This window comes from Microtus pennsylvanicus, chromosome 9 (genome assembly GCF_037038515.1).
Source record: "Microtus pennsylvanicus isolate mMicPen1 chromosome 9, mMicPen1.hap1, whole genome shotgun sequence".
Lineage (NCBI taxonomy): Eukaryota > Metazoa > Chordata > Mammalia > Rodentia > Cricetidae > Microtus > Microtus pennsylvanicus.
Window position 1 is genome coordinate 76,321,741 of NC_134587.1, and position 20,802 is coordinate 76,342,542.

General features: G+C 41.0%; 1 protein-coding gene across 1 annotated transcript in view; it reads right to left on the reverse strand.

Annotated features, from left to right (window-relative positions):
* Positions 1–673: 673 nt before the first annotated feature.
* Positions 674–20,802, reverse strand: part of Tnks (tankyrase) — a 160,607-nt gene continuing 140,478 nt past the window's right edge. Inside the window, exons 22-27 of the mRNA XM_075986519.1 lie at positions 20,584–20,681; positions 19,079–19,153; positions 17,874–17,979; positions 17,424–17,610; positions 8,189–8,345; positions 674–5,777 (exon numbers count right to left, since the gene is read on the reverse strand). Of these exons, the coding sequence (XP_075842634.1) occupies positions 5,691–5,777; positions 8,189–8,345; positions 17,424–17,610; positions 17,874–17,979; positions 19,079–19,153; positions 20,584–20,681 (710 nt within the window). The 3' untranslated portion in view covers positions 674–5,690. The remainder of the gene's footprint in view (positions 5,778–8,188; positions 8,346–17,423; positions 17,611–17,873; positions 17,980–19,078; positions 19,154–20,583; positions 20,682–20,802) is intronic.

Below are 20,802 nucleotides of genomic sequence, written 5' to 3' on the forward strand. Positions count from 1 at the left end.
AACTACCAGTTGCCTTTCATAAACCACTCCATGCATCTTCTAGGTTCAGGGAAACTAGAGTGCTCCTAAGAATTAATGTTTTTAACTGACAAGCCTTCTGCTAGACAAGCTATGGAAACACACCTAGCTTCAAATTTGCTACCTAAAGACCACTAGCTGTGGAGAAATAGTACCAGTGAGGTGAGGAAAAGTTCTTTGCTTCTTGGGGACAAGACAGGTAGGTCATCCCATGCAAACCAGACTGGACTGAAACTTATGATCCTCCTGCCTCAGCATCCTAAGTGCTGGGACTGCAGGTTAGCACACCACACTCAGCTGTGTGAGATTTCAAATGTTCCCCATGGCATGTTCAGAACCTTTCTCCTGGGAGGGCCTGTGAGCCGCTCCCCGGGTCTGATGTTGGAGACCAGAGCCCTTTGTTTAAAAGGTTTTTCTGAGTTTCTCCTGCTATCGCTGTGCTTCTGTAGTACCCTGGGGTTTACTGCTCTGTGGTCTTTCTATAGCTCCCATGTGGGTGCACAGGTTATAAGGAACTTCAAGCTGAGAAGAGGGGAAAGGAGAATTGTTACATGAATTTTGACAGTTTTAGGTCAGTTGTGCTGCGGATAGTCAAGCTGACATGAACAAAACAGGACGAAAGGAAACACAAGCTGAATGCTATAAATGCACAGTGTATTTTAAAATGTTTTTATTGAATATTAATCAGTTACAAGTACTGTAAGTTAGACATTAAGCCAAAGCACAATTACAGGTTAAATATAATCACAGAGATGTTTTAAATAGAAACCCACCATGTAGGATGGTTAAGTTCCTTGATGCCTCTTTTAGAAATAAGTAGAAGGTGAGAGAGAGAGAGAGAGAGAGAGAGAGAGAGAGAGAGAGAGAGGTCTTCCATTTCAGATAAAAGCCATAAAGACCAGAGAATATACATGCTGTGAGTAACCTTTTGTGATCAAACCACTAAGGCTATTAGATTTAGAAAAACTACAAATAAAATGAAAATCTAGGCTATTCAGTCAAAAACCTGAATTTCAGATAATGAACATTTTAAAAAAATGCAGATATGTCAAATATTGCATGAAATATACTTGAGCTAAAAAACTGCCTGAAATTCAAATCTAACTGGGCATCTTATATTCTGTCTGACAAACCTACAGATGGACAAGTGGGAAAAAGAACAAGGTGGGGTTGGAATCCTGCTGCTGGCGGGTTCCACACAGACCAGACACAAGAGAACACTAACGACAAACTCAAGGGCCACTACACTGGTTATTCACACAGACCAACATCACAGGAAGAAAGCACAATCACGACTCCAAATGCTGTTGTCAGAATAGTCTCCACGCTGGTTTCCTAAGTTTCTGAGAGATTTTGACAATCAAAGTACCTTTTTAGTTTTGCAGGTATCAGAGACAAATCTTACTAGCACAAAGAATAAGCTTAGCACAAACACTGGGAGCAGAAGCAGGTACTATACACACAGGAAGAGTTGCAGTGTTCTGTGTAGTGAATATGTTTACTATACAGCAAGGTTATTGACTAAGTCTATGCTACTAGCTTCAAAAAATTTCAGTCCTTTCTTCTACCGTGGTATTTTCTAGTTTTAATTCCTGCACATTGGGAGGGGTTCAGCGACACCACATTACCAAATTTGAGCTAACAAGGGGCATCCAGGGTCATTTGAAGGGTAGACAAAGAAATAATTCTGGAAGATGAGAAATGAAGGGAGAAAATGCAGTTATCTCTATGGTGTGAGTTTTCTGGTTCTTGCAGAACTCTGGTAGAAGTGTAAAACTGTCCATATCATGACCATCTTGTAGCTTACAGAGTATATAAAATCTTCACTTCCTACAGGTTTTGAATTTAATGTATCATAGTTTATACTTTAAAACGACTAAGACCCAACTTCCATATTACTCCACCTCCACATGGGATCACATACCATGAATCCCCCACTTTCAAACCGGAAGACCTGGAGGCTGAGGAACTAGATGTTCCAGCTCTGCTGTGTGTGACGTACTGCTTACAACATAAGCTCCATAACACACACTTCCCAGGCAGGGAGTACGGAGACATGGCCACTCACTAACACCGGTCAAGTACTAAGAAATGATTCATGTTTTACTGCTAGATGAGAAATGGGTAAAAAGTTTCTGCCATGAATAAGGCCTTCTTAACAAGAAAAACTCAATTGTCTGTTACCTGCAGAATGCCTAAATTGGTTGAAGATGCTTCACTTTTTAGGGCGGTCTTAAAAAAATTTTTTTTTATATGCTAGATGTAGCTAGCAATACTTTAAATATTACTTTCACAATTACTCTCATTTCTTTGTCATTGCTTTGACACCAAACACCAGTCTTTAATTTCTGATACATGAAAACCTATTTTAATATAGTGTTTAAATAGTTGCTGAATGGCTCTAAAGTCTGTAGCTCTATGCAACAGAAAACATGGTAAGAAGGCTGTCTCACAGGGTACATGGGCTGGGGGACAGGACAGGGAAGAGATGAGCTTAAAAATACACACCATTTTTGTTCACAAGACCATTAATAGGAACCCAAACAGCGAATGTTTAAAGGAGAGAGGGAACAATGTAACTGGGCATATACTGAAATAGAGGAAAACCTAGACAATTTACTGCACTGTAATGCTGCTTGCTACCATTAAGAAAAATTTTATTGTTTGTAAAAAAGCTGTTAATGTATGCTTATTAGTTTGCCATATTCAAGTACTTCTATGTAGTCCAAGTGCACATTGCTACTTTGACGGCAAAGAGAAACGAGTGGAGTCTAGTCGGTAACATGATGCTCAGAGGAGCCTGGGCTGCTTCCAGGAGATGCTAGTGTTGTTAGCGTCTTCCATGGTGTGGAGCTCTAACTGCTAAGAAGGGAAAGGCTGTACTGTTACTATTTTGTATGGAATGAAAACACTGGATTCCATGCTGCCCTTTGTTAGCACACCGGCAGAAAGTGGATGAGGACTAAACCCAGTTCTGGTCTTGATATGAAAATTACAGAGACCTGGATTCCTTCTGTAAGGCCCAAGATGAAGAAAGGAAGAAGAAGAATGGGGCCAAACACAGGAGTTACTTCTGATACTAGATTAGCAATCTGGGGAGGAGCAAGAGTAAAGTACGAGCCTTAATTTATGCCTGAGTTAAGTGTCTAGCTGGCCAGACCCGGTAAACTGGGACCATGAAGGCTCTAGAAAAACCCTTGAAAGTGAGGCTCATAGAGACACTTGACTTCTCTCTGAAGTTCCATTGGGAAGCTGGAGTCCGAAACTTGCCGGTGGTTCTAACTAATGCACATACAGAAACTAACCAGATTTCAGTTGCACGTCATGCTTTTATATTCCAGAGGGCTTTTCATATATTGCTATACAAGAAAGTCCAAACAATCACCTTTTGCCAACTTGAATACACTCACGATACCTCTGGTTTTCAAGTTCTGAAAATACCTGTTAGTTCTACTGTCTCACTCTTTTTAAACAGGTCATATATGTGCATTCTGTCATATGTGAGTCATACCACGATGACGAGCACTGCAAGTTTTCTTTCTACAGTGCCTTTCCTTGGCACAGAGGACATCAGGCACGCAGCACAGGTGGTTAGTGAACCACAGCTACCTCTACCTCCTCAAGGTAAGGCCCAAGTTAACCTCGCTAGTACGATGGAGACGACACGATACACAACCTCAGCCAGACAGTGGTTCATCTTTTAATGAAGCAGTAAAGCTTTCCATGAATCTCTATACCACTTAACTCCTTTACTTAACTAAAACCACAGCTGCGTTTAGTGTTCTAGTCAGGAGGAGGCAAATAACACACACATTTTAGCTACTACAACTACACAGATGGCAATTTCTTCAGCCTTTGTTAACAGTGGGAGAAAAAAAGCAAGGAGAAAGCTCTCTGACCCAACACCAACTTTTGAAGCTTACATGGAACCCTAGCTGCTATTAAACCCACAGCCGAAGACACAATCACCCAGCTCAGGCCATAGAACTTCAATAGAAGTAAAAACTGAGGCTAATTCTTAATTTTGAGGAACCCATGCAAGATGTAACTATTAAGTTCACCCTAGACTGGATGCCTAGTTCTAGCATTGGGCTCAAGCTAACAAAATTTAATAAATAAAATGAAAAAGAGAAATGTGTACTTTGAGAGCCAGGGAAATGAAGATGGTCACAGCTTAATATGTTTACATTAAAAAATTAAAAAAAAAACCAAAAACCCATTTTCAGGACTTCCGACTGAAATGGTAAGTGTGTCACACTGTTTTCCCTCTATGTTTATATGACTTTTGCTTTAAAACTGAGTAGACAGATGCAGTATGAACCTAAATAATGTGTTCAGTTCAATACTAAGTTAAGGCCCATGAGGGCATCAGCAGGAAGCGTGTTTTGCTCAATGTCGCACACACTTGGCGAATGCCATTAGAACAAGCAGGTACTTTCACAAAGAGACGTTTCTCTATCAGGGGCATTTAAAAAAATAAGTCAAAGAGCCTTTGGTTTCAATTTTTGTTTTTCTTGTATAAATATATTAAGAACTTTAAGGAAATGGTTGGAAAATTGAGATAAAGGGATCTTTATAAGCCATGTGAAAGTACTCAAAATGAAGGCTGAGTATGGAGGAAACAGAAAGTCCTTGCGTTTGTGCATATTTCTTTCTTCGGGTCTGAATCCTGGCTTTCTAAACTAAAGAGGAGAGTAAAATGCTGGGGACCCTAACGGAGTACGACAGCTCCCTGACTTCGGAAGCAAAGGGCAATGTTGGGTCTCATAAAGGGGTGACAATTCTGGCAGTTCAGATTAAGTGAAGTTTTTATTGAGACATCCCTGGGTTGGCCTGGATGCAGCCACAAAGCACTGTGTTCCACTCACCCCGCTTCTTAATGGGTTCCTCCCTCACAACCTGCTAGTCATTCGCCAGGAAGAGACATCACAGCCGCCTCCCTTAGACCTCTCCCTGGCAATGAATGCTCTTTGGGCATTTGTAGCATGGTCCTGTGAGCCCTGCAGACTGCAAAGAGCACAGAGAGGTGTTTGCACCCTTCCTTTTCAGATGGGTCAGTTTATAAAAGGAAACTAAACCTTGATGCTCTTCTTTAATGCTCACAAGAAGCAGAGATACAAAATCTAACAAGAGAAGTGGAAGCAGTTTGCTCGGTCAGAAGCTCTGATTGCATTGCTAAGGATTTTAGTCAATGTGATTCTGCAAAATATCCCAGGAAGACTCTGGCTCATTTTCAAAGTAACAATGACAACAACAAACAACAAGAAGCATCAATCATAGTTGTTTTGCAAAACTAAAAATGAGCCCGTCACATGTGTCTATCTGCTATACATGTGCCAAACACAATAAAGAAAATGTAGTGTGTGAATATTCCCTTTTCCCATTTCTGTGTCTCAAGCAAAGCATCTTGCTTTAGAAATGGTTAACCGTAGGAAAAGGAGCCCGACGAGACAGGATCAGGGCCGCCCAGTAAACATCTCCTCAAAGGGAAGAGGCAGGTGAGAGTGCTCAGCCACTCACTGTACCATCACTCGAGCAACGCGTTAGAAAAGACAAACAGCACATTTCTTGGCTGTTGGGTTAGAGAATATTGTTTTTTTGTTGTTGTTGGAAGCAATTCACTGTAATCCAGTCGCAGGTTTGACTCACTCTGGCCTTCACCAGGGTGGTCACTAGGTCTTCTGCTCTGCAGCTGTTGCAGTCTGTGAAGGGGCTTCCGGCTTCATGATCTGGTAGGTGATGAGATATTCTGGATACGCCTGGAAAGGCCAAGAAGGCAAACAACTCGTCATCCCCTTGAAGGTGCAGCAGTGGAGCCTTACTTACTCAGAAGTCGGGCTGCATAAACACATATAAATCCACCATCTACAAAATTATGTGTATAGTATTTCTACTTATACTGTTTTCTTCTCTACCTTACATAAGGCAGCATTCCCCAAACCCCCTCCAAAACAGGGTTTCTCTGTTGCTTTGGAGCCTGTCCTGAACTAGCTCTTGTAGACCAGGCTGGCCTCGAACTCACAGAGATCCTCCTGCCTCTGCTTCTCGAGTGCTGGGATTAACAGTGTGCACCACCACAGCCCGGCCATAAGCGAGCATTGTACATATCATTTCAGTAAAATGGACAAAACCTTGGTAGCAATCACTAACCAGAGAACGTCTCTCTTTCTATCTGATGGAGGTGTGAAGTAAAGAACACAGATTACTCTTCTCCCCACCCCGTGTGGGTAAGTGAATCCAGGGCTGGACATAGAGGCAAGGGCTCCACCACGGAGCCACACACCAGCCTCTCCTGATATTTAAGTCTAATCATGTCTTAATCAAAGCCAATTTTCCTTTCAGTTATACACTAGTTTCAGTATATCTTTCAACCCTTAAAAAATTCCCATCCACAATATTCTCCAACTAAAACAGCCATGTGTTCTTGAAAATGTTAGACATTAAGAATCAAATATAATTGAATAACTAGGGAGAACAAAGGGACTAGGAGAGGAAAACTTCCTAAACTCAGGGAAAACTGTTCATGGAAAACGATGCAATTAGCAGATACTGCAGTTGATGTGACCCCTGTGGAGAAGCCCACCTGTTAGAGAAGACAAGCATTCTCCCAGGAAAACATTGCGTGCATCTCATTTCCTCAAGGCACTTCCACATTTCCCTCAGCAGATTTGTCCCATCACCCTATCAAACCCTTTGGGAGGAGGTTCTAAGCAGTTACCAAGTTTAGTTTTTTACTTTTTAAAATAGAGTCTCTTGGCTGCCTCCCTATCTGCTCTGCAGACTCTGATGCCCTTATCTCCACCACCTGTCCCTAATGAGTGATGCACATTGTGAGTAGTTGGTCAAGGCACTTTCCTCTTTCCGTGTAGTGATTACTGCCTCTGGTCCTTGTAGCTTTGCAACAAGCATGCAAATATTCCTCTTATGGAAATTACCTTCTAAATTCAGCATCCATTCTTGCTTGAGCTAACCATGATGGTTTGCAGGTGGGAACTCCTCCCACTTCTATTTATGGTATTCTACCATGAGCCCAGAAATCCCCTTTCTTACTCATTCAGCAGTAAAGAATAACAAATACTTATTTACTCCTTCCTCCCCCCACCAAATTCAGTACTATATTTATTTTGGTATGCAATTTTCTCAGATTTGGCCAGAGGAAACTCCTTCAATGGTTTTTAGGTCCCTGTGCTATGCCTCTACATTTTCATTTCTGAACACCTCGTTACTTTCTGGTATAACAAGCTATCTGAAGTTGTACCTACTCTGTTCCAACCCTGGTTCCTTCTAGCCAGGAATGGTTTAAAGGATTGGGCTCTAGCTTTTCATTGCTATTGGGGTGTCTTTGCTTTCAGTAGAGTTAAAAAATTATATGTACATATGTGCTTATATTTATACATAGACCTAAACATACATATAGGCACAAACATCTATATATCTACTGATATGTTAGAAACCACAAATTCCTATTAATTAATTAAAGCAACTTCATGTTTTTAACCTTTCTCTTATCCCATATATGCCCTTCTTCAATAGTAAGAACCATAGTTCCCAAAAGTTAACGCACCTATGCATTTACTCTCTTGCTCAACCCTGTAATATACCTAACAGAGTTTTGTTATTTTATCTGTACTGCCACAATAAACAAACTTAGTAAAAAGGAGTTCAAAAGTTCTTTGCAATTTTTCCCCAACTACACACTACTCTACTCAAGATAGCACATAGAAAAAAATATTTTAATACATTACCTTTATGTAGCTACTTTCTTGTTTTTTCTTTTACTTCAGGCTATTTATGGTTTTTAATTAAGGCTAGAAAAATTGACTTTTGCATTCAGACAAATTGGGTGACATTTAGTGCTGGCAGTTGAGGGCTGGTTTGAAACACTAGAAAGTTTTTTATGTATGCATTTCTCTGCATGTACATTTCCACTATTTTTTTCTAGTCTCATTTTGGAGCCTCAAGAGGGTGGCAGGATTAAATACACTGTAGCTTTCTGAGTCTCAAGGCTGTAGGGCTGTGATCAGAATAATACGTAAAGTTCCTGCAACCGGCCTATATCAAGCAGATCCGGCATGCTGCACCTGCAATGAGTGTAGATATTTGAAATATGGCTTCTTCTTTTTAAGGATGGTTTAGTGACTTGCTCGTGCTGATTTGACCAGTAACATACCTGTTCTCCTCGGTAGATGACATATTCAGCATACGCCAGCCCATTGACACTTGGTCTACCAATGACTGAATGATGCCCTGGAGGAGCGTGAGCCATTTTCATGGTGCTGAATTGCAGAAAGGATTTCCCAAGGGTCACTCTACAGAAAAGCATTTGTCTAAAGAAAACACAAAGCAATACTTAAAATGTAACTGTTAGGTTTATTAGTGTTTTTAAAAAATAAAAATCCACACAATGCAACCTAATTTAAATGCTATTCTCGTTTGTGTATAGCAATGGGATAAAATTTGATATACCAATTTACTATCTAACAATTATCAGGCTCAGTATCAATAGTTAGACCAACAGTTTAAGGCAGTGTTGAAGTAGCATAGGACACACACACACACACACGAACTAGCACACAAAGGCGTGCATTTTTTTTTTTTGTTTCTGGAAACTGTGAACCAGGCTGGCCATTCTGGAACTGTGAACCAGGCTGGCCTCAAACTCAGTTATTCATGAGCACAGGAGAGGAAAGCGGTGAGAAAGAGTGGAGGAACTGAGAGACTTGTGCAGCACGAATCTTATTAGAATTGGCCGGGTAATGGTGGCGCACGCCTTTAATCCCAGCACTTGGGAGGCAGAGGCAGGCGGATCTCCGTGAATTTGAGGCCAGCCTGTATACTAGAGTTAGTTCTAGGACAGACCCTAAAGCTACGGAGAAACCCTGTCTTAAAAACCAAAAAAAAAAAAAAAAAAAAAATCGTGATCCTTTATATAGGAGCTGGGAGATGAGCTGTGCCAAATGAAAGGATATGCTAGCCGGGCGATGGTGGCGCACGCCTTTAATCCCAGCACTTGGGAGGCAGAGGCAGGCGGATCTCTGTGAGTTCGAGACCAGCCTGGTCTACAGAGCTAGTTCCAGGACAGGCTCCAAAGCCACAGAGAAACCCTGTCTCGAAAAACCAAAAAAAAAAGAAAAAAAAAGAAAAAAAAAGGATATGCTAGAGAAAGCTGAGTTTGCACGTGAGTGCACAGAAAGAAAGGAATCAGATGGGAACAGTACCTGAGATTAATATTGCTGTGAGGTGTGTGTGTGTGTTAGCATGATGCCCCCCCCCCCCACAGCATTCTGGTCCTTGCCTTCTACTGGTAGAGTTTTTTTTTTAATTTTTAAATTATTTTTAAATGTTTCTGCCTCTGTGTAATGAGGCCGGCCAGCCTCAGAGCTCCCAAGGAGAAGTGTCGGGCTTACAAACACTCATGCTATGCACTTGGATTTTACATTGACTGTGGGGATTCAAACCTAGGTCATCACGCTTGCCTGGCAGACGCTTTCACCTCTTGTGCTATCTCCCCAGACAAGATTAGGCTTGACTCATTATGGGTAAACAGTAAAAACTGGGATAGACATAGTAATAAAAGAAGTGAAACATAAACAAAAATACGTAGTTTAGCTGGGCAGTGGTGATGCATGCTTTTAATCCCAGCACTTGGGAATCACTGGTAAATTTCTGTGAGTTTGAGGCCAGCCTGGTCTACAGAATAAGTTCCAGGACAGCCACAGCTATACAAAGAAACCCTGTCTTGAAAAACCAAAAATCAACTAGCTTAAATACATGACTGAAAATATAATATTGAAGTTGAGGCAGATGTTAAATATTGTATAGGATCAGAAAAACTGGTTGACTGGAAAGCTATAGCCATTGGTTTAAAACTAGCTGGCACCTGGTTTTATAAATATAATCTTACTAGATTAAAGCCATGCACTGATTTACACAGCTGCATCTGTACTCCAAGGGAAGGGATGAGTCTTTGATAAGGATACAAGGATACACACAAAGCTCAAGATAATTATTGCCCATCCCTTTAAAGAAAGTCAACCCTTAAACACTATACATTTAACTAAGTAATACAATTAGTCCCACTGTTAAAAATAAATGCTGTGTAGTAATGGAGTATGATCTCTGTGTTATGACTGAGTTTTATCTCGCTGGTTTTTCAGCTGGATGCCACTGGTAACCCTTTGGGATAAAGGCTTGGTTACCACTTGTATTTTCTTGTAGGTCTTATAGGAAAAAAGGTCTCCTTCTATATTAGAATGACACATTATTTAAAGTTTTATTTTATATTATATGAGTATGTATATGTATGTTTTTGATGGTAGTATGACGAGAATACAATCGAGCTCTGGATTCACCCTGTCCACATGTGCCTGTTGTAATTTTTCCTCAATCATTGTCAGTTCCTTTTCTGCTTCAGCTGTTAATTCTCTGGGACTGTTTAAATATTTATCACCATCCAAGGTTTTGTTCAAATGAATTATTAGATCAGGTGTTATTCCAATAGCTGGTCGTAGACTGGAAATGTCTCCTAACAGTCTTTGAATGTCATTAGCACTCGGGAGGCAGAGGCAGGTGGATCTCTGTGAGTTCGAGACCAGCCTGGTCTACAGAGCTAGTTCCAGGACAGGCTCCAAAGCCACAGAGAAACCCTGTCTCGAAAAACTAAAAAAAAAAAAAAAAAAAAAAAAAAAAAAAAAAAAAAAAAAAAAAAAAAAAGAGTCCATAGGTGATCTCTCCTAATTTGTGCTTTTCGTGTCTTAATTTTTTGCAAACCTATTTTATAACCTAAATAATTAACAGAATCTCCTTTCTGAATCTTTTCAGGAGCGATTTGCAATCCCCATTTAGGTAAAAGTATCTTTATTTCTTCAAACAGTCTGTTCAAGGTATCCATGTTTGAATCGGATAACAAAATGTCGTCCATGTAATGGTATACTATAGATTTGGAAAATTTCTTGCGTATTATTTGAAATGGTTGGTTCACAAAATATTGGCACAGGGAGGGGCTATTTAACATACCCTGGGGGAGAACGGCCCAGTGGTACCTCCTCAAAGGTTGAGAATCGTTATAAGTAGGCACTGTGAAGGCAAATTTTTCTCTATCTTCTTTTTGCAAAGGTATAGTGAAAAAACAATCCTTTAAATCAATAACTATGAGAGGCCATCCTTTCGGTAATAAAGAGGGCAAAGGAATTCCAGATTGCAGAGGGCCCATAGGTTGAATAACCTTGTTGATGGCCCTGAGATCTGTCACCATTCTCCATTTACCTGATTTTTTTTCTTAACCACAAATACAGGAGAATTCCAAGGGCTGGTAGATTCTTCTATATGTCCAGCATCTAATTGTTCTTGTACCAGTTGTTCTAAAGCCTGTAACTTTTCCTCAGCTAAAGGCCATTGCTTTGTCCATATTTGTTTCTCAGTCAACCATTTTAGAGGCAAGGCTGTTGGTATCTCTGAAGGGACATCAATTGCTTGTTCTTGTACAGCCCGAATGGCCGGTTTTCTCCGTTTGTAATATCTTTTAATATTATTCTCAGAAATATAGGCTCTAGAAGTAGCAGGAATGTTAATTTCGGTATTCCACTGTTGTAATAGGTCATGACCCCATAAATTCATTGCGATATTGGCTACATATGGCCTTAATTTTCCTATTTGTCCCTCTGGCCCTATACATTCAACCCATCTCGTGCTCTGCCTTACTCGAGATAGGGTTCCAATTCCCAGGAGCTGAACATTTACATTCTGAAGAGGCCAATATGGATGCCACGATTCTGGGGTAATGATACTTACATCAGCACCTGTGTCCAGCAGGCCAGTAATAAAAATGCCATTTACACACACTCTCAGTTTAGGTCTTTGATCATTTATAGAAGTTTGCCAAAATACACGTAACTTATCTTTCTGATTATTATTGCCTGTAACAGTAGGCATGGGGCTTCCTAATTGTCCTGACGAGGCACGTTCTCTGCAGAAACTGGAAATGACTGAACCATGTTTGCCATGGGGGCCTGTGAGGCCCCCCCCTCACGTTTCCCATCTGTATCAGGTTGCCTTGTCTATCTCTTGTAGACCTGCATTCATTCGTCCAATGTCTGCCTTTTCCACATCTTCTACATAAACCTGAAGGCCGAGTCCTCCTATTTCTGTTATTTCTAGAAGATGCATCATTATTATTATTTCTGAAAGATGCATTATTATTATTATTATTTCTGAAAATCCGTTGTCTACAATTCCTTTTCATATGACCCATTTTGCCACAATTAAAACATTTGGTATTCTGGTGTCTCCTTTTACCATTGGAAATTGCTTCTTCTACCCATGCTTCAGTGCTATAATCAAATGTATCAACATTGAGTGTATGCAAGACCCATTCTTCCAAGGGCACTGATCTGAGCTTTAAAGGCCCCAAAATCCTTTTGCATTCCACATTTGCATTTTCATAAGCCAAAGACTCAATCATTATACGTCTTGCTTCTGGGTCAGATATCCCTATTTGTACAGCCTTAGTTAATCTTTGTAAAAAGTCACTAAAGGGTTCTCTCTGACCCTGTTTAACTCTGACAAATGATTCCATTCTCTGTCCTGGGTCTTGTACTCTGTCCCAAGCCCTTAAGGCTGCTGTAGTACACATGGAGAGTGTGTTTTCATCCAAATTAGCTTGTTCCTGAGGGTCAGAAAAGAGCCCTTCGCCTAGAATTTTATCTAGGGAAATGTCAATTCCCTTCGCTTTTTCCTGCTGTTCTAAAAGTCTAGCCTCTTGCCTGAATAAGCATTTCCATTTCAATTGTGGTCCACTCTCAAGTACCGCAGAGCTCAGCTGGAGCCAGTCCGAGGGGGTTGCTCTGCTTGTCGTGGCCCAAGATCTTAGCATCTTTTTAACAAAAGAGGCTTGCATCCCAAAAGTCTGACAGCCTGTTTAATTTCCTTGAGGTCATTCATACGGACAGGCTCTGATGTATCCCCCTTGATGACCCTAGGGTTTCTGGAACCAATTACCTTCTCTGTTGTTATTATTGGAAAGGCATGTAGAGCTGTAGGTAGAGCTTTGTGGAAATTGTCCTGGAGAAATTTACCTACAGATGTAGTTAAAATTTGCCTTTCTACCCTTTGTTCTTCTTCATCAAAATTTAGAAATTCCTCAACCTTTTCAATTCTATTCACCATTGCCTTCTGCAATGTCCGAATCTCCTGTCCAGAATTATGTTCCAAAGCCTTCATTGAGGATTCTAAAGTATGAAGTTTGTCCATTAGAGATAACATCTCATCTTTGGACATAATTTTCATGGCATAAACTGTGCCTTCTTGTATTGACAATCTTTCCGCCAATCTGTCATAAGCTTTAGACAAAATCTGATTGTCACATTCAGCAGTTTTGATTCTCTCAGTTAATATTTTATTTCCTACAGAAAGGGACTGAAGCTTACGATCCAAATCAGCTGTTCCCTCTTCCATAGTAATGAATTTCTCCTTAATATCAGCCACTAATGTTTCAGTTCCTACAGAAAGGGACTGAAGCTTACGATCCAAATCAGCTGTTCCCTCTTCCATAGTAATGAATTTCTCCTTAACATCAGCCTGGAGAACTTCAAACTGATTCTTGAGAAGATTGTTGTCATTCTCAATTGTTTTTAAGCATTCAATCTCTGCCTTAAGAATCCTGGATTCGTCTCGTAAAGACTTTATCATATTTCTATTATCAAACCATTTAGTGCCAATGAAAACTACGAATCCCAGAAGGATCCATAGATGTGGGGTGATAGACAACTCTTGTAAAATCTCCCACATGGTACAATTAAAAAAACTGTTAAATTCTTGAATAGTAATGTGTTCAGACATTTTATTTATAAAAGAAAATTTTTTTACCTGCAATGATCGGTTCCTGCCAGTGGTGGTCTCTGTGTTTTTGGAGCCTGTCCTAGAACTAGCTCTTGTAGACCAGGCTGGCCTCGAACTCACAGAGATCCACCTGCCTCTGCCTCCCGAGTGCTGGGATTAAAGGCGTGCACCACCACCGCCTGGCCGGCCTCGAACTCACAGAGATCTGCCTGCCTCTGCCTCCCAAGTGCTGGGATCAAAGGCGTGCGCCACCACCGCCGGGCCAAGTCACTTTGTATCAGACCAAATCTGCCGCTGTGGCGGCTTTTGTTGCAAAACTGCAGGCACTTGAGCTTCTGCTAATTCAGGCAGTGAGGTTCCGCTGCAAACTGAGCCAAGGCAAGCAGAATGGGCCTGTGTGGCCGAGTGTGTCTCGGACTCAGCACTGGAGCCCGAGTCACGAACTAAAAAACAGCACCCGGGAGCATGCTGTGTCGGGGGCAAAATAGCCCGACGTTGGACGCCAAAATGTAATGGCGTAAACGAATGCAGACAGATTGTAAAAATATATATACAGCTTTAATGGAGAAATAGACTTACAGAACCACTGTTCCAGCGGAGACCAGGAAAGCAGAAGCAGCGGCTGGGAGCATGCTCCCCAAATTTATAGGCAAACATTAGCCCGAGGCAAACACGCCCTCTTAGGGGCGGGACTTATTCCTACAGTATACCATGTATATGCCCGGTACCCACAAAAACCATGAGAGTGTCAGATCCTCTGGAACTTGAAACTGGAGTTATAGATGGATGTGTGCCACCATGAGAATTCTAGAACTCGGGCTCTCTGCAAGAGCAACAAGTGTTCTTAACTACAGAACCCCAAAGAGGCTTTCTCAGCTCCATCTTTAACATCATGGCATAGTGTCCTGTCAGCAGCTCTGGGCATTCTCAATGTTATATGACATGATACTTGACTAGACAGGCCTCGGCCTCCTGTTTTCTGCTTCCAGGAATAGACCTAGTCTGCTGGATCGACCTAGTCAGAGCATGAAGATACAAGTGAGGAGGTGCTGGAGCCGGCTTGGTTCGTGTTTGTGGTATTATGTAGATGCAACAGCTAGAAACAGAGGGGTGAGCACCTGGAGGCAAATGTCGGCAAACATGAGATGGGAGCCAGCAGAGAAAATCCATTTCTTTTCTCCACTCAAACATCATTGTTCTGAGGCACAGCAGTTTCTGCAGTTCCTCTGAAGGCATCTCATGGGCTGTGCAATGAACTGTGCTTGTTAATGGAGCCGTAGCCAGCTTGCTCCCCATGCTCATCACTGTGTGCACTCTGCCTCCTTCCTGCTTCCTGGGGACTACCCTTGCCAATCAAGTGCAAGCTTCACGCTTTTGTTCAGGCTCCATTTTCTTTTTTTTTTTAAATCTTTTTTATTTATTTATTAAAGATTTCTGTCTCTTCCCCACCAGCGCCTCCCATTTCCCTCCCCCTACCCCAATCAAGTCCCCCTCCCTCGTCAGCCCAAAGAGCAATCAGGGTTTCCTGTCCTATGGGAAGTCCAAGAACCACCCACCTCCATCCAGGTCTAGTAAGGTGAGCATCCAAACTGCCTAGGCTCCCACAAAGCCAGTACGTGCAGTAGGATCAAAAACCCATTGCCATTGTTCTTGAGTTGTCAGTAGTCCTCATTGTCCGCTATGTTCAGCGAGTCCAGTTTTACTCCATGCTTTTTCAGACCCAGGCCAGCTGGCCTTGGTGAGTCAGGCTCCATTTTCTAAGAGATCCTGGCTAGGACATAAACTTGTCTAATTTTACCGAGTGTCCATTAATCCTCAGCTAGGTTCACTTTAGTGTTCATTTTAGGTCCTGCCTCCATGGGAGGCATGTTTTGAGATCCTTAGGAATTTCTCTGTTTTTAATTACAGTGCTGCTCTTAACGGAAAAAAGTTTCCTTCTGAGGATATGGTATCCATCTTAGAGTTGCAGATGAGTAGTTTAAAAAATAATGCAACTGTAGGTAAGTTTAAGGGCATTAGTTATAAGGAATTTTAAGTTTACATTTTAAGGTATTAACTGACTCGTAAGATACCTTATTCATATAACTTTCTAAAAACATACATTGAGTAGTTTAAAAAGTAGCATATGGCACTGTAAACTGAGACTAAGTCCACGCTGGGGAGAGCCAGGAGAAATCTACTATTGATGTTTTGTGAAATGGACATGATCTAAAGTTGCCAACTAAATGTTTGTGTGTATACCTGTCTATTAGTACTACTCCCCACACTAGGGAAGCCTTCTGAGGAGGCCGCAATCAGTGCAGATTTACAGCTGGCCAGATGCTGAGAGCTCAGCCCTACAGAGGACATCTCCATCAACCTGGCCAAGGCTCAGGGAACATTGTGGAGGGGATGGAAGCGATGGAAGAGCAGGAGAATAGCGAGGAGATCTGTGAGATGCTGCCTTAGGATAGGATTTGGTCTCTGCACTCGTGAGGTCACAGCAGCTATGGTCATCATCCATGCTGGATCAAGCCAGTTGATATTCCAGCACAGACTGGAGCATGAGGCTGCATACCTAGCTGAGGAGCTATAGGCAACTGAGGGCTTCTGGGAGAGGAAGTTTATTTTGGGGTATGGCTATGGTGGGTGACCCAGCTTCACTCATGCACACTCCAGTAGCTCAATCAGACTGAGAGAATGATCAAAACCCATAAAGACACGAAGGTCGGTGGGAAAAGAAGGTGGGGTCTGGGGCATGTGCAAGGGGTAGCTGGGTATGATCAGGATACAATTTATGAAATTGCCAAAGAATAAATATTCAAAAACAAATGCAATAAATCCTAATCTTTTTATTGTTTTCTATTGGTGGGGAAAGAAATATTGCTTTTCACTCACTTAAATGTAATTTTCTCCAACTTCTGAATCATAAAATCTTATTTTAAAAAGCTGATATTCAGCTGGGCGGTGGTGGCACATACCTTTAATCCCAGCACTTGGGAGGCAGAGGCAGACAGATCTCTGAGTTTGAGGCCTGTCTGATCTACAGAGTGAGTTCCAGGACAGCCAGGGCTATACAGAGAAAACCTGTCTTGAAAAAAACAAAACAAAATTCCCAAACCAACCAACCAACAAAAAAAAACAAAACAAAACAAAAAACCTCAAACAACAACAAAGCTGACATTCATTTGCTTGCTATTAATTCCAAACCTGATGTTTTGAAGCTGGACTTTCCAAGGGGAATTATTATTAATTATTAATTAATTATTAATATTAATATTAATTATTAAGCTGCCTAAAAACAAGCCACATCACTAGAAACAGCAGAAATGTGGCCTTGAGTCTCACGACGTGACCATGGCTTTTGTCCTCTGGTACTTATTCTGTGTTTTCTAGTAAAGATGCTAAGTAAGGACTGAAATGCAGCGTCATACAAGCTGCACCGAGCGCATGGCTTTGGTTCACACACTGGAACCAGCACTTCAGTCACTGCTCTGGAGCAAAGGCTGACCAGCAAGTTCAACAGAAGCTGCTATACTCATTTAGTTAGCAGAGGGTGGCAACCATTCCACTTGCTGCAGGACGCTCACCTGTGGCATATATAACATGACCGGTCTTTGTGAGTGGGACAGCCTGTGCCTCCTCCAATCCCATAAACATACTGGTTGCTTTTTGAGGAGTTTTCAGCAAAGTAAATTCCAGCTCCAAACATCCCTCCAATATATGCATGTCGCTCATCAAACCCTTTATGAATAATTGCATTAATGAAAGGAGAACCTAAAATATAAAGGTAGAAAAATTAGTTTACACTATTTTCACCAAATACACTAATACTAAAGAAGAAAAAGAAAAACCCAGGTGGGCTCAAGTTGGAATTTAGTTCAGAAGTTCAGAAAGCCATTCACATTGCACATACTTGGGAAAGACTGTGCCAACATGCAAATCATTAGACAACTAGGAATTATTTCAGTCCAATAAATGCAAACATGTCATAATCCCATGGGCTTTCCTGTCCCTCACCCCGAAGTGCAGGCACTCACCGTGGAACAGCATGCGTTCATTGTGATGGTTGTGATTCTCCTCAGACACCTCTTTCTGTCTGTGACAGAATCGCTCCCTCAGCTTTTTGTTCACAACTTTCTGAATCTTCAGGAAGGAAGGAAAAAGTTGTTACTAGTTAAATATAAATACATAAGTATCTGATTTAAAATGACAATTAGTTTTCCCTTTGGTGGTGTCAATTTTGTTTTGTTTGACACATTATCTAAAAGTCACTGTGTCAGTGGAATTCAGTTAACAGGCTAGCTTTCCGTGACACAACTTTTACAGTTCTTGTTACTTAGCATTCCATTATTGTTTTGTATATGTGCATGTGCAGGGAAGTGAGTGCCCATGAGTGTGAAGCCAGAAACCAATGATGAGAATTCTGCTCTCTCATCTCCACCTTACTTTTGAGGCAGGCCCCTCACTGACCCTGAAGTTTACTGTTGGCTACACTAGCTGTGAGAGAGCTTTCGGGATCTTTCTATCTCTGTCTCCTGGCTGAGATAAGGGTGCACACCACCATGCCTGGTCTTCACATGCATGTTGGGGATTCTAACTCGGCTCCTTGTGTTTGTATGGATATAGCTCTCACTATATCCGCTAAGCCATTTCCTCGCTGCCTCTATTTTGTATTAACCAACCAACCAACAACAAAACCTTTATGGCTTATTTGATATTCACCAGGATAATCCTTGTAAATCTATTAAGAGATGATTAAACCAGTTCTCAACAGATGCAACTCACCTTTACTCCAGCCTCTGAAAAGCAGGCAATGGCCACACAGCTTTTTCTGTGTCTTGAGAGACATGCATTCTCATCTCATGGATGACAAGCAGACAATCTAGGCTTTACTAAATGCTACTTTCAAATAGTTTAAAGCAAAAAGCCACTGCTGTTGAGGACCTGAGGACGCACAGGACGTCTGTGATGGCGGGACATCTGTGGCACTTCACTAGTTGCCGTGTGACTGGCCTTCTGTTTGGAGCTTTGCTGTTTTCAGGGTGTCTCAATTTTTGGCCCAGTTTGGTTTTGAGGGTTAGAGGTTACAGTGAAGCGAACAGGTGGTTTCAGAACAACAGATGGTTATTTTTGACAATTTGAATTTTTTCCTTCGAAATTCTTACAGTTCTTTTCACTGTCCACATTATTTTTGTGTTAGTTTTGTAATCCAATTTTCACCATAAATACTTTACAAACTTACCCGAATAACATTGTATCTGTTGAAAATGCCACCAGCATTTCCACCATCTCTGTGCTCTCGGATAGTACTCTGCATCTGCAGAACAAAGGGAAATAATTAATTTCACGAGAGCCAACAGTGTGCATTCCTTCTGCTATCTCCAGCATATTCCAGTTCTCCCAGCTATCTCCCTGATGAGTCTGAATCTCATAAACGGACTCACTACACACTGATCAACAAATTTAATGAGTATTTGTATCAGGAAATGGTCATGAGTACCAAAACTTTTCTGATAAAAGTTTTGGAAGAATTTTTTGAAACACAATAGGGAAACTGATAAATAATCACTTTAAATAATGTATGATTACTATTTTGTTACTGAATAAGTGAAACTAAAATGTTAGTCAACTTAAACCACATTAGATTAAATGCTAAAAATAATATTTTAAAAATATTATTTCATTTTCTCTCAATTATCTTTGGGATCTTGATATATCAACTCAGGCAAGAGAAGCTGAATGTTTTTCACAATTAAATGGGCAACCTTCTCCTGAACTGCTAATACCTTCACTATGAAATTAAAAATTATTATGGAAAAGAAGGTGTTTTAAAGATTTAAGTGAGACCCCAGGTTTCAAGTCAGCATCACAGAAGTGCCTGAGTCTCTGGCAACTGACATGGAGTGAACTCTACTCACACTTCACGTAGGGGAATGTCCAGCATTCATCTTACATGACCAGAACTTACTAAGGGACAATGGGTCAATAAGGTACCAGAAGACACACCATCTTCCTGAATGTGAACTGAAACATTACTACAGGGTATGACAATTCTGTATTTCCTACTGGGTTTTCCTAGCACTGAATAGGGATAATATGAGCACTAAAAATAAAAAAATAAAAAAAAATAAAGCAAACAACAACAGAAAACCCTTAACTGAGGCAATCCAGTTTCTGCTTGGCTGTTTGTTTAAGCTGCCAGGCAGCTTACTCACAATGCTAGTTAGATATGGCCTTAGGGGCAGGACATACAAGACACCAGTGCAGAGGAAATTCCCATGCCCCTTTCACAAGTAATTATTACAAATAGTGTTGGAAAGAACTGTGATTGCGGAAATTAATTGTAAGATAGAAGCACACGTAACCAGACACTGTCCTAAGGAAACACACTTAATAATTACATAAAAAAAAAAAGACTAGAAGGTATTTTCTGTCTACAAGACAAGGTTCTTGTTCTATCTCAATCTTAGGTGCATCTTACTGTATAAAAATGTTCTAAAAGAATTATTATTTGCATGATTTAAAACTTACAAAATTTTCAGGATAAAAAGATAGAACTATTCTACACACAGACTTGTGATACAACAGCAATGTATAGTGTTAGTTTATGATCACATTCAAACGCTTGCTGGGGACTGAGAATGAGCAACAGGCAGTGACCCCAGAACAGAATAAGGTGAGCTGATGTCTCCAGGAAAACAGTCTTAACAGAATTTGGGAAAATAGACACTTTTTGATGTCTATTACCTCTTCTTCTACTGACTGATACTCTTTGTCTTCTGGAGCAAGATCTAGCAAAATAGTCCCCTGATTCACACAGTGAAAAGTCAAATATGGATTGGTTCCTGTAGAAGAAAAAACAAAACCAAACAAACGTGTAAAGCACAAAGTCCACATCACCCCAGTTCCACTCAGTTTATGAAAAACTTGGTTAGAAATAGCTGACAGTTTGAACAGCCTGCACTG